At 36.1% G+C, this 13,956-nt stretch overlaps 1 protein-coding gene across 1 annotated transcript; it reads left to right on the forward strand.

Moving 5' to 3' along the window:
* The first annotated feature begins 7,236 nt into the window (after positions 1 to 7,236).
* Positions 7,237 to 13,452, forward strand: LOC110610905 (putative ABC transporter B family member 8). The gene is made up of 9 exons (XM_021750976.2): positions 7,237 to 7,712; positions 7,837 to 7,891; positions 7,992 to 8,170; positions 8,255 to 8,712; positions 9,094 to 9,634; positions 9,709 to 9,888; positions 10,219 to 11,487; positions 11,956 to 12,374; positions 12,813 to 13,452. Exons 1-9 carry the CDS (start codon positions 7,461 to 7,463, stop codon positions 13,162 to 13,164), a joined length of 3,705 nt encoding a protein of 1,234 aa, XP_021606668.1. The 5' UTR covers positions 7,237 to 7,460; the 3' UTR covers positions 13,165 to 13,452.
* The last annotated feature ends 504 nt before the right edge of the window (positions 13,453 to 13,956 follow it).

A 13,956-nucleotide genomic window follows, 5' to 3' on the forward strand; every position in this document is an offset into this window, starting at 1 on the left:
AGTAAATCTAACGCGAGTTGAGAATCCGTTTGAATTTCAATCTTCTTCCACCCTGAATCCCATGCTAATACTAAAGCATAATATATTCCCCATAGCTCAGCTTCCATTGCTCCACAATTGCCCAAAAACCGTTGAAAGCCCAAAAGCCATCTACCTTCATTGTTTCGAAAACAACCTGCACAACTTGCTCTTCCTGCTGACAACAATGCACTACCATCGGAATTCACTACCACCCAGCCTGTTTCTGGCGGCTTCCACCCAACATACTTCAAAGACCGGCCTCTCGGTCCAGACCCAGCCTGCATCGAAAACCTCCATGCATGAATATATTCTTTTGCTCGAAGCTGAATAAAGGACGCATCAATAGTATCCTGGTCATTATTCTCATTAAAAACCAACAAGTTTCTTCGCTTCCATAACCACCAAACAGCCGAACTAAAAAGCACATCCCATGGTATTCCATTAGCCAATAACCCTACTTTTTCTATATTAGCAGATAGCCATAAAGGCACATTCAAAATATCAAAAAATGGAGAAACGAAATTGGTAGGTAAAAGGGAATTCCAAATTTGTTTCACATGTTGGCAATCTCGTAGAGCATGCAAAACAGATTCACTTGCAACTCCACAAAGAGGACATAAATCATAATCAATAAATTCTCGCTTTCGGCGTTGAACATTAACCATGATTTTCTCATGTGCCACTTCCCACAAAAACACTTGAATTCGCTGTGGCACCCTAACCTTCCACAGCCCTTGCCAATCCATATTAGATCCTGACACTTCTGAATAAAACGTATCAAACCCTGACTTAACTGTATATAAGCCAGAAGAAGAATGCTTCCACGCAAAACCATCCAAACACGACATATCATCAACTAAAGTAATTGATTGGAAATATAAAAGGACATCAGTAGGAAGAAGAGAATTTAAAATGTCCCAATTCCAGCCTACATTAGGAACCTAGAAATATCGAACACAAACCTGCATATTCAACTCAATCAACGGTTTAAGTGCAAAATTCCAAAGAGGCCCAACCGGAAGCCAATCATCCAGCCAAAATCTAGTGTGCATCCCATTATTCACATCTACAACTATCCCTTTTCGAAGTAGCTCCAAACCATAACAAAAAGATTTCCAATTGACTGAACCATTAGCTCGCTTAGCGACTTCCCAATGAACAAAACCCGACTCATATTTATTGAAAAGGCACCTAACCCACAAAGCTTGCGGATTCTTGTAAGCTCGCCAACACAACTTCCCTAATAGAGCCTGATTCATTTGTCGCATATTTCTGATGCCAAGACCACCTAACCGCTTCGGCAAGGACATTGTATCCCAATTAATCAGATGTACAGCTGGCTTCATATCCTTCCCATGCCAAATAAAGTTCCTGCATATTTTCTCTATTTCATTGCAAAGCGATATCGGTAAAAGAGCACTCTGCATCACAAAAACAGGAATAGCATTAAGAACTGATTGAACTAACGTTATTCGTCCAGCTTTTGATAGAGCTCTCGCCTTCCAGCCATCAAGTCTGCCTCTCATTTTATCCAAAATACTACTATATGTTGAGACTGAAATCCTCCCATGAATAGATGGCACACCCAAGTATTTTCCCAAATCAGCAGTCAAAGGAATACCTGACCTTGAAGACAAAAGTGACGCCAAATCACTATCAACAAAAGGCGACAAATAAAGAGAAGACTTAGCTAAATTCACTTTCTGCCCGGAAGCCTTAGCAAAGTCATCCAAACATGATAAAATCAAATCCAACTGTTCCACAGAAGCTTCTGCGAACAAAACCATATCATCCGCGAACATAAGATGAGAAATCATCGGACCATTACTCGAGATAGGAATCGGCTTCCATCTGCCTTGACGAACAAGCTGTTTAAACATTCTCGAAAGTTGTTCAATACACATAACAAAAAGATATGAAGACATTGGATCGCCTTGTCGCACACCACGAGTCGGTTTAAAAGATTCTAACTTCTCACCATTCCATAACACTGACATAGAAGATGTTCTAACACAATTCATAATATTAGAAATCCAAGCATCGGAAAAGTGGTAAGAACCCAACACCCACTGAATAAAATCCCAATCTAGTCTATCATAAGCCTTTTCAAGATCAATTTTAATCGCCATAAAACCCCCTGACCGCTTAGACGTTCTCATAGTGTGCAAAACTTCTTGAAACACCACAATGTTATCAATAATTTGTCGGCCAGGAACGAAGCTACTTTGTTCCAATCCAATGAGAGAGCTCAAAACATCTTTCAATCTGTTAATCAACACTTTTGTAACAAGCTTATAGATCACGTTACATAAGCTAATTGGTCTGAACTGAGAAATAAATTCTGGACAAGCAATTTTAGGAATAAGAGTCAGCACCGTTTCATTAACTTCCTCTGGAAACTCCCTCCCGCCCAAGACCTCAATAATAAACGCTGAAACCTGTAAACCTACCGCAGACCAAGATTTCTGAAAGAAAACTGCTTGTAGACCATCGGGTCCTGGAGCCTTGTAAGGAGACATAAGGCGCAAAGCATCATATACTTCATCATGAGAAAAAGGACGATCCAGAAGCAACCGTTGAGAAGAAGAAAGAGCAGGCCCATCAGGTCTAACAAAATGGCTGCAGTCAACCGCCAAATCTTTCGAATACAGCTCCTGATAGTAACCGCTAGCAAGCTCTTTAAGTTGACTAGAATCTTCAATCCACACATTGTTCCCATTTCTCAGCTTGAGAATTTGCTGCTTCTTGCGTTTAATCACGGTAGAAAGATGATAAAACCTTGTATTTCTCTCACCAGAAACAATCCATTCCTCCCTAGATTGTTGAAACCAGTATAATTCTTCCTGCTTCAAAACATCTTCAAGCTGTCGTCTCAGATTAAATTCCAGCTTCACTAAACCTCTCGTTCGCCGGATAGCTAAGCTTTTTTGAACACCATCAATTCGACGGATCAACCTCTGCTTATTATGAAAAATATTCCCAAACTCAGATCGGTTCCATTGGCTTAATGAGTCTTTGGTTGATTTCAAATTATCAAATAAAGAAGTATTTTGCTTCCAACCACGGGAAACAACATCAACAAAATCTTTGTGAGCTGTCCAAGCCGCTTGAAAATGAAAACGACGAACAGAAGAATTTGTAACTCCAAAGCAATTCATAAAAATAGGACAATGATCAGAATGCAACTTTGGAGCATGAATAACTGTAGCTCTAGAAAATGTCATGCGCCAAATCTCAGTACACAAGCAACGGTCTAATCGAGCAGCTTTATAAGAAGAATTAATACCACCCTTACTCCAAGTAAAAGGGGTACCTTCAAAACCCAAATCAATAAGTGAGTTATCAAAAATCCATTGCCGAAAATCACTAGCCCCAATACTGTGAACATTAACATAGCCGGTTTGTTCATTCTCGCTTGTAAAAGAATTAAAATCTCCCAACAGTAACCAACTTTTCTCACTTCCATTGAAACCCAGAACCGAATGCCACAAACGTCTTCGTAAACTAATGTCAGGGCTGGCATACACAAAACTCACTAACCACGAGTCCCCATTATCAAGTAACACATTGCATGTAATAAATTGCGGATCTGTCGACACAAGCGTTAACTTAAAAAATATTTCTGACCATAAAATCCAGATGCCTCCACTGAAACCAAAAGTCTCGACACGAACCCAATTATCATAACCTAGCTGTTTACAAACATTATCAGCTGAATGGCCAGAAATTCGAGGCTCAACCAAACAAAAAATCTGAGGCTTATAGATACGATTGTATTCCTTAAAAGCTCTCAGAAAATTAGAAGAAGCAGCACCCTGACAATTCCAAACTCCAATAATCATTAAAAATAAGAGAGAAAAGAAAGCCACGAGGATGACTGAACCTATAATAGAACGAAAAATCTAGTAAGACCCCTCATTAGAAGGCATCTTACCAATTAAACCACTATTCTGAAATTCATTCAAGGAAGTCTGAGCAACAATTATCATCGCATCATCGTCAAGATTCATATCCTGATTACCATCTCCATTAGCTGCTGGGATATTGGGACGGGTTGGATGAGGAAATGACGGATCATTAAAATTATCATGTTTATTCCTATCCAATTCTGTTTCTAAATTTGCAAGTCCCACCAATTTCGAGTTAGAAACAACCCAAGTCTTTGACTGATTCGTTCTATTATTCCCTTGAACAACTACATGGTCATCTTGTGCAGCAGCTTTTCTAGAAGATCCCCCTGATCCACTCGAAACCCCTCTAATTTTTAGAACTGAACTTTGCACAGCAGGCCCATTAGATCTCACATAGGAATCTAAAGCAATATTGGGAGTCTCCTCTCTTGTCACAGTAGAAACCACTTGACCCTTCCCTTTAGAATCCCGTAGCTTTTTCTTGCCCAAGACAGGACGAAAATCTTGTACCACTGGTGGAGTCGTATTATGTTCTATATGAGTCTCAGAATCCTGGAGAATAACTAGAGAACTAAAGGGGTTATTATTGGCCTTCATCGTTGATTTACCCTTGTTTGACTCCCTCGGACCATGATCACCTGACCCAAATTTAAATACAGGTTTTTCCTGAGGACGTTGATTACGTCTTCTATCTTTCTTAACCAGCATCCAATCACCAAAATCATCTAAAACAGCTGGATTAACCACCTGATTCTCGGGTAACTGAGCCACCTTAGGAGCAGGGTTACTATGAACCGAATTAGGCACATTCTCTACATTCTCTGGCTGCAACTCTTTCCGCAACGAAGGACAATTATCCTTCATATGCCCAAAAATTCCACATGAAAAACAAACCATATGCAACCCCTCATATTCAATACGTCGAACTCTCCGGTTCAGCTTGAATTTCGACAAAAGAGGCTTCGTAACATCAACTTCAACACATAATCTCGCAAAATGCCCTCTTGTCACTCGGCTAGTGTTATTATCCACTCTGATAGGATCTCCTATCTTCCTCCCCAATCGCATAAGAAAATCCTCATTAAAATATTCAATTGGAAGGCATGGAAATCGAACCCAAACTGCCAAGCGTTCCAAGGAAACATTAAATGGATCAAAATCCGGGCACCATTGGCGAACTGACAAATAATGATCAGCTATAATCCATGGTCCACCCTCCAGTGCAAAATCAAAATCTTCCCTACTATTAAATCGAGCAAGGAAAAAATCGTTGTCCAGAGCAATTAAGTCAATAGGGGATTTAGGTTTCCAGAGTTCCTTCACCCTTCGCGATAAATAGGCATACCCTATTGATCTTCCAATCAGCTTGATAATCAAGGAGTTCTTCCATGGTTTACAATAACGAGATTTCTCAATTTTAGTAAGTTTAATATTAGGGCACTTTTCATCCTCCTCATCCTCTTCCCCATCAGAAAGCTCATACGACTCCTCATCATTCACTTCAACTGTGTCAGCAATCACAGTCTCGTTATTAGGACTCCCATTGACTAGCATATCCCTAAACGAAGGACCCATTGGAGACGGTTGTCCAACAGACTCAAACTTTCTACCGTTTTGTTCTTCTAAAGAGAAACCTCCTTCACCATCTTTACGCTTCCTACGGCCATTATGTTGCAAAAGATCATCCTCTTCCATACCCTCATTGCCGGAATCTGACATTCCGGTGGAATCACAATCGGCAAAAGTTCTAGAGCTATTGGCGGCTTGAGAGAGAACTTCGGCACTTTAGGTTATCAACTATTGGCGGAAAGTCTTTGGTTTTTGTAATGAAACTTTATTATGATTAAACAGATTTTTAATTATTATGTCTAAATATTTAATTTGAAAAAGGGCAAGAAGAACCATCCATGACATGTCTAGTGAGTAAAAGATTCTTATTAAAGAAAGAAGAGAGAAAACAAATTGAATAAAAAATAAAGTCATCTCAACTATAAGATTTCTTTAGTTTGATAATGGAATAATTTATGCCAAAAGTCTATCGTTCATTTCACTTAAAACTGTAATTGAGTCGAATCAAATTAAATTTTTGATGAGTTTAAACTCGATTAGAAAATAAATTTAAAATCGACTCGAACTTTATTTATAAGTTTGAATTCGATTTATAAAATAAAGATTAAAATTGTGCTTGGTTTAAATTCGATTTGTAATAAACTCGTTTATTACCGTAGCGAACTAATTCAAATTTCACTAAAAAAATTTAAATTTAAATTCAATTATATTATAAACAAATTTAAATTAAAAATTAATTTAAATTATAAGATCATTAAAATATTTTTAAATTAATTTTTTATTTAATTGAAATTTCTAACATTCAAAATTAAAGAAAAAATGTAAAAGGTTTATCATTTTATAAAAAAGTCACAATTCTCTATATCCATTCAATTTTTTATATAGAATTAGTATTGGCAAAGAAGCTTATTCGCGAGTAGCTCGCGAGCTTTTTACGAATTTATTCGCGAGTCAGTTTACAAATTTATTTATAAACTTGAAAATGAACCGAGCTGCGAAACTAAACGAGTCGAATACTGCTTGATTCGTTTAGAAAACGAGTCAAATCCGATTGAGTTTTTATCGAATCGAATCTCGAATAACTCATTAACAATTTGGTTCGTTTACATCCCTAATTCGACCGTATTCGATCCACATTCATCCAATTAATGCTAATTATATATAAAAATTCTTACTTTTCAGGTGAGAGGCTTTAGACTTTGAAGAGTATCTCTGTGACAGTTCTTCTATTCAATAGACAGGAGACAGAGGCAATTGGGTCCTAAATGGAGACAAGAACAAGAGGGAAAAAGAATGGCAAATATTAAAGCAGATTGATATATGATATGTTTTTTATTCCAATTTTGGAGAGACAATTGTAGGGTTTCATAGTCCTCCAAATACAGCTTGGGATGAGCTGCCCCAGACTAAATCTACAATTTGTATTTATTTTTTTTAGGGGGTAGAGTATCCCTTTAATCTAGAATATAATATTAATAAAATCATTATACTGAGCGACTTTATTTAATAAAAGGAAGCAATCACATCACACTAAAGCTAATACCCTAATTAACAAATTGATGGTAAAGAATAAAAAGAAAGGCTAATTCACAATTTAGTACTTAAAATTTAATAAAATTTATAATTTACCTAAAAAAAATCACCAATTGGGCAGGGGCCACAGTCCTCTTTCTTGAATAACCTTTGGGCATCCACCATTAAATTAATCATTAAAAGAATTATCCTTAACCACCCCATATGTATGAAAACAAATCTTTAATCATAAGATTTGAGCTTCAGATAGAAAATCACTATCTCACTTTCATCCCTATATATACATTGAAGAAGATGTGCAAATCATTGCTTAATTGAGATAGTCAAGTCTTTGGTATTTGCACAAGCTTAGCTAGATTGGCCTTTTTTTTCTTCTAATGTGCTAGCAAAATACTAGAGCAATCTTTTTGGAAGCAGAGCAGATTAATGAAAATGAGTTCTCCCTCTACAAAGAAGAATGAGATGATGATGAGAAGGGAAGATAGCAAGTCCATAGCTATAATATTTAGATATGCAGATTGGGTTGATATGTTACTCATGCTTCTGGGCACCATTGGAGCTATTGGAGATGGCATGTCCACCAACTGTTTACTTGTATTCGCCAGCCGCATAATGAACAGCTTGGGCTATGGTAGTACTCTAAAGAATCAAGGGAATTTCTTGAGTGAAGTTGAAAAGGTTGGCAATCAACTTTCTGTTTCTTCTCCTTCTCCTTCTTCTTCTTCTTCTCTCTCTCTCTCGTTTCTCTGTCTCTCCGTACTTAACATACACATTTTTCTCCATTTTTCGGTTTTGTTAACAGTGCAGTTTATACTTTGTATACCTGGGATTAGCAGTCTTGGTGGTGGCTTTTCTGGGTAATTTCAAAAACTTTATATATATATATATATATAGAGAGAGAGAGAGAGAGAGAGATTATGTCGTATAGTGTAGTAAATCAAGAGTTGATGATTGCAGGAGGTTATTGCTGGAGCAAAACCAGCGAGAGACAGGTTCTGAAGATTCGTTACAAGTATTTGGAAGCTATTCTTCGACAGGAAGTTGGGTTTTTTGATTCACAAGAAGCAACCACTTCAGAGATCATCAATAGTATATCAAAAGATACTTCTCTCATACAAGAAGTACTTAGTGAAAAGGTGATTAAGTGTTGCACTTATTTTCAATTTTTCCAAAATCTATCAATTCATTATGGCTAATTATCAATTTGCTTTATTTTTCAGGTGCCCATATTTTTTATGCATGCATCTGTGTTCATCTCTGGACTTGCATTCTCCACTTACTTTTCATGGAGGCTTTCTTTAGTAGCCTTCCCAGCTCTACTTCTCTTAATAATTCCTGGAATGATTTATGGGAAATACCTTGTCTACCTGTCCAAGAAAGCTCAAAAGGAGTATGGGAAAGCGAACGCCATTGTTGAGCAGGCTCTGAGCTCCATCAAGACTGTGTATTCATTCACTGCTGAAAAGAGGATTGTTGATAGATATTCAGCAATTCTGGATATAACATCAAAACTGGGAATCAAGCAAGGCATAGCGAAAGGTCTCGCAGTGGGGAGCAGTGGTCTTTCTTTTGCAATTTGGGCTTTCCTTGCTTGGTATGGAAGCCGCTTGGTTATGTACAAAGGAGAAAGTGGAGGGAGGATCTATGCTGGTGGAATTTCCTTCATATTGGCAGGACTGTATGTGGCTTTAATTCCTTGCATTACATTTTCTTCTATATTCTTTAAAGCGGCATACATAGCTTAGTTTCTAGCTCGTTGTTTACCTTAAGAGAGTAAATATATAGATTTGTCACATATTTCTCTTATTACAGATTCCTGCGGAAAAGTTACAAACATCTTTATGAGAACTTTGTCTAATGAGGATTATGATAAAAGATCCCACTAGTTAAAGTTTCTTTTTAGGCCAATTATGGTTGTGGGTTCTACTGGAAAGTGCTGACTATTATTGTGGAACTCAAAGATTTTGAATGACAATCATACTATTCTTGAAAATAATAATGTTACAGAAATTTATTTTCATTAAATTTTGTATTAAACCAGTAAATTCGTGTAATGCAGATCCCTTGGAATGGCACTTCCTGATTTGAAATATTTCACAGAAGCTTCAGTGGCTGCTACACGCATATTCCACAGAATTGATCGAGTTCCAGAAATTGATGGTGAAGATACAAAAGGACTTGTACTAGACAAAATACGAGGAGAAATTGAATTCCGACATGTCAGATTCACATACCAATCTCGTCCAGATTCCTCTGTCCTCAAAGACTTCAGCCTCAAAGTTGAAGCAGGAAAAACAGTAGCCCTCGTCGGTGCAAGCGGATGCGGAAAGTCCACAGCCATTGCATTGGTGCAGAGATTCTATGATCCCGACTGTGGATTTGTGAAGATTGATGGTGTTGATATAAGAACATTGAATCTTAAATGGATAAGAGGAAACATGGGTCTTGTTAGTCAAGAACATGCATTATTCGGGACATCAATTAAAGAGAATATAATGTTTGGGAAGCTTGATGCCACCATGGATGAAGTCACAGCTGCAGCTACTGCTGCAAATGCTCATAACTTTATAAGGCAGCTTCCAGAGGGTTATGACACAAAGGTAACTTCAAGTTGTTTTGTCCGTTAAGGGACTTGTTCCATTCAGTTTAAAACTAACATGCTTAGGTTTAAAAGGTTGGAGAACGAGGAGCTCTTTTATCTGGTGGACAAAAGCAACGAATTGCCATTGCTAGAGCCATCATCAAGAATCCTGTAATTCTCTTACTTGATGAAGCAACGAGTGCTCTTGACTCTGAGTCAGAAACTCTAGTCCAAAATGCTCTTGATCAAGCCTCCATGGGAAGAACCACACTGGTAATTATCACTAATCCTATCTAAACTTCTAACGAATCATTTAACATATTATATTGATTACCGACACTATAACAAACATTAGAAGTAGTGGCAAAAATTTTACAGCCACGTTAATTTTACTACTATATTAATTAATATACTTGCTAATAATTACTTTTTAGTAGTAATCATAATTTTATTGCAAATACTTGCTATCATTATTTTGTAGCAGCAACAAGTAGCTATTAGCGATAAACTTCAACTGATTTTAGCATTTCTCATAGTTCAGTCACAGAGTCATAGCTACTTTAAATATTTGTCTAACTAAGCTTGGTATTGAACCATTATCAGGTGGTTGCCCACAAGCTCTCTACAATTCGAAATGCAGACCTCATTGCAGTAGTTAACAATGGATGCATCATTGAAATGGGTTCACATAATGATCTCATTAACATAAAAAATGACCACTATGCAAATCTTGCAAAGTTACAGAGGCAGTTCGGCTGTGATGACCAAGAGCAAAATCCTGATCAAGCAAGTCTTTCTTCAGCTACGAGGAGCAGTGCTGCAAGTCCAGCTATTTTTGCTTCACCATTACCCGTTTTTGACAGCCCAAAGCCTGTATCTCACCCACCACCTTCCTTTTCTCGGCTTCTCGCTTTGAACGCTCCTGAATGGAAGCAAGGCCTGATGGGAAGCCTCTCAGCTGTATTGTTCGGTGCTGTGCAGCCCCTGTATGCCTTAACCATTGGTGGGATGATTGCAGCTTTCTTTGCACCGAGTCATGAGGAAGTTCATGCTCGAATTCGGACATATTCTTTAATCTTCTGTTCACTTTCCCTGATTTCCATCGCAGTAAATCTTGTACAACACTACAATTTTGCTTTTATGGGTGAGAGGCTAACCAAGAGAATCCGATTACGAATGCTAGAGAAGATCTTGACTTTTGAAACAGCTTGGTTTGATGAAGATCAAAACTCTACTGGAGCTTTATGTTCAAGATTAAGCAATGAAGCCTCCATGGTTAAATCTCTTGTTGCAGACAGAGCTTCTTTGTTAATTCAAACTACTTCTGCAGTCACCATAGCAATGATCATGGGGCTAGTTGTGGCATGGAAGCTTGCACTTGTCATGATCGCTGTCCAGCCACTCACAATTCTATGTTTCTACACTAGAAAAGTTTTGCTTTCAAGTATCACAGCAAATTTTGTCAAGGCACAAAATCAAAGTACTCAAATTGCAACAGAAGCAGTTTACAACCATAGAATCATTACTTCATTTGCAAGTGTGGAGAAGGTACTTCAAATGTTTGATGAGGCTCAAGAGGAACCAAGGAAGGAGGCAAGAAAAAAAGCATGGCTAGCAGGAGTTGGTATGGGATCTGCTCAATGTCTAACGTTCATGTCATGGGCTCTAGATTTTTGGTTTGGAGGAACTTTAGTTGAAAAGAGACAGATATCAGCTGGCGATGTCTTTAAAACATTCTTTATTTTGGTTAGCACTGGAAAGGTTATAGCTGAAGCAGGAAGCATGACTTCTGATTTAGCCAAAGGTTCTACAGCAGTGGCATCTGTGTTTCAGATTCTTGACAGACAATCTCTAATACCAGGCTCTTCCCATGTAAGTTAACATTTTCCCTTTTTCCTCCGACCAACTTTTCTGAGTTAATTAAAAGAAAATTACTATTTGGTCCTTGTAATATATAAAAACTCATTAGTTAATTTTTCGGTTTATAAAAAATACATTAAAATATCTTTAAGATTTTAAAAAATCTACTAATTAATTTATCCGTTAAATATTACAGAAAAATCTAAAATATCCTCGATACGAAGAAATGAATCAATAGATATTTTTACCAAATTGAAAAACTAACTAATGAATTTTCTCATATTATATAGATTAAATAGTAAAATACTTAACAGTTAAACTAACAAAATGTCTACTTAGTAGATTTTTTTAAGATCTCAATGATATTTTAATATATTTTTAAAAATCGAGAAATTAACTAATGAGTTTTCTCATCTTATATGGGATTAAATAGTAAATATTCTTTAATTAAATTATTGACTAATTAGCAATTTCTTTTAGGCTGGGGATGGTGCTAATGCTGGAACCAAGCTAGAAAAAATAACAGGATGGGTAGAGATGAAGAAGGTTGATTTTGCATATCCAAGGAGGCTGGAGACTTTAGTACTGCACCAATTTTCCTTGGAAGTGAAACCAGGCACAAGCATTGGACTAGTAGGGAAAAGTGGGTGTGGAAAATCAACTGTGATTGGATTGATTCAAAGATTTTATGATGTTGAGAAAGGTTCAATTAAAGTAGATGGAGTTGACATAAGGAAATTAGATATTCACTGGTACAGGAAGCATACTGCACTTGTAAGCCAGGAGCCGGTGATATATTCCGGCAGCATTCGTGACAATATCGTGTTCGGAAAGCTTGATGCTTCTGAGAATGAAGTGGTGGAGGCTGCCAGAGCTGCCAATGCTCATGAATTCATCTCGTAAGTATCCAAACTCATCATTAAATTAAAGTAGCAATTATAGTAAGAATGAGTTTTAGCTTAACGATACTAACACTAGACTTGTATCTTAAACTAGGACCTCTCCCTACAACAAATTGAGTTTTTTATAGCAAAATTTTAGTGAAAAAAATCACCACAAAGGTACATTAAATTTTATCGCACAACCGCAGAATTTTAAATTAAATATTAAAAATCGCCACTGAATATTACAGTTTTTTGATAATTTAATAATAATTTTAAATTTTATTGCTAAATATTTTAATTGCGAATTTTATAGATTCTGTTGTGATTTTTATTCATACAAAAGGATTAATTTTATATAGTGACTGGAGTTTTAATTTTAAAAGTAGTTAATTGTATAAAAAAAATTAGTAATTTTCATAATTTAATCATATAAACTACGTTGTAATGGTGTAGGTCATTAAAAGAAGGGTATGAAACAGAGTGTGGGGAAAGAGGAGTGCAACTATCAGGAGGGCAAAAGCAAAGGATAGCAATTGCAAGAGCAATAATTCGAAACCCAACAATATTATTACTAGACGAGGCAACAAGTGCACTTGATGTGCAATCTGAGCAAGTTGTGCAAGAAGCATTAGACCGAATCATGATGGGAAGAAGCACCATGGTGGTAGCTCACCGGCTTAACACTATCAAGAAGGTGGATTCCATTGCCTTTGTTGAAGATGGGAAGGTGGTAGAGCAAGGAACTTATGGTCAGCTAAAGAACAAGCGAGGTGCCTTCTTTAACTTAGCCACCCTGCAGACCTAGATGTACACGTAAGTTGGTCATTGCACATTGTAGCCGCTTGCAATAAATGTGAGAGCAACAGGGTCTGAGAGACTTAGCAGTTTTTAAATAGATTGACAAGACATATATTAAAATTTTATAACTCTCGTCCTACAAAAGGAGAGGATGTAGAAGTACTAAATTAATAATTAGAATTTTGTATGCTATCATTTTGGGCATATTTCTTTTTTTTTCTTTTTAGAAGTCATGTGTTGATGTAAGTAATACTATTTGAAATTGAGTAAAAATCAAAATCTAGTCTTTATTTTTTTAAAAGGATATAATTTAATGATAAATTAAAAAATCAATTTATAAGAGACTAAAATTAAAATTATAAAAATTTAACCCTTATAGAAAGTGAAATACAATATACTAAATAATTAGTATCCAACAATAAATTTTAATAAAAAAATATTTTTAATTTTAATTAAAATTTATAAATTTTTTTTAAATAAAAATTAAAAGAGTAGTACCTCTCAGATTTATTTAAATACACTTATTATTAAACTAAATTTGTGAGTGTCAAATACGCTAATTTTCTAATGCGGCTAATTTTTTTTATTTGCACGTGAAATTAGAAAAATAAAAATTCTTTGTATGTGAATTCAAAATTGATAAATCAAATTAATCAAATTATGATATTATTATGAATTCAGATAATTATGTTTTTAGAGTTTTCATCCCTATCCCAAATATATATATATATATATATATATATATAATAAACAGAATTTTTAAAATATAAAAAAAATTATTTAAATCTCAAATAATTTA

Source organism: Manihot esculenta, chromosome 3 (assembly GCF_001659605.2).
Source record: "Manihot esculenta cultivar AM560-2 chromosome 3, M.esculenta_v8, whole genome shotgun sequence".
Classification (NCBI taxonomy): domain Eukaryota; kingdom Viridiplantae; phylum Streptophyta; class Magnoliopsida; order Malpighiales; family Euphorbiaceae; genus Manihot; species Manihot esculenta.

Excerpts from the sequence above, each read along its gene's own strand:
- LOC110610905 (XM_021750976.2), top strand. The coding sequence starts at position 7,461 with ATGAAAATGAGTTCTCCCTCTACAAAGAAGAATGAGATGATGATGAGA. Across the intron at positions 7,892-7,991 it reads CTTGGTGGTGGCTTTTCTGG|GAGGTTATTGCTGGAGCAAA; the intron begins GTAATTTCAAAA and ends TGATGATTGCAG. Across the intron at positions 12,375-12,812 it reads AATGCTCATGAATTCATCTC|GTCATTAAAAGAAGGGTATG; the intron begins GTAAGTATCCAA and ends GTAATGGTGTAG.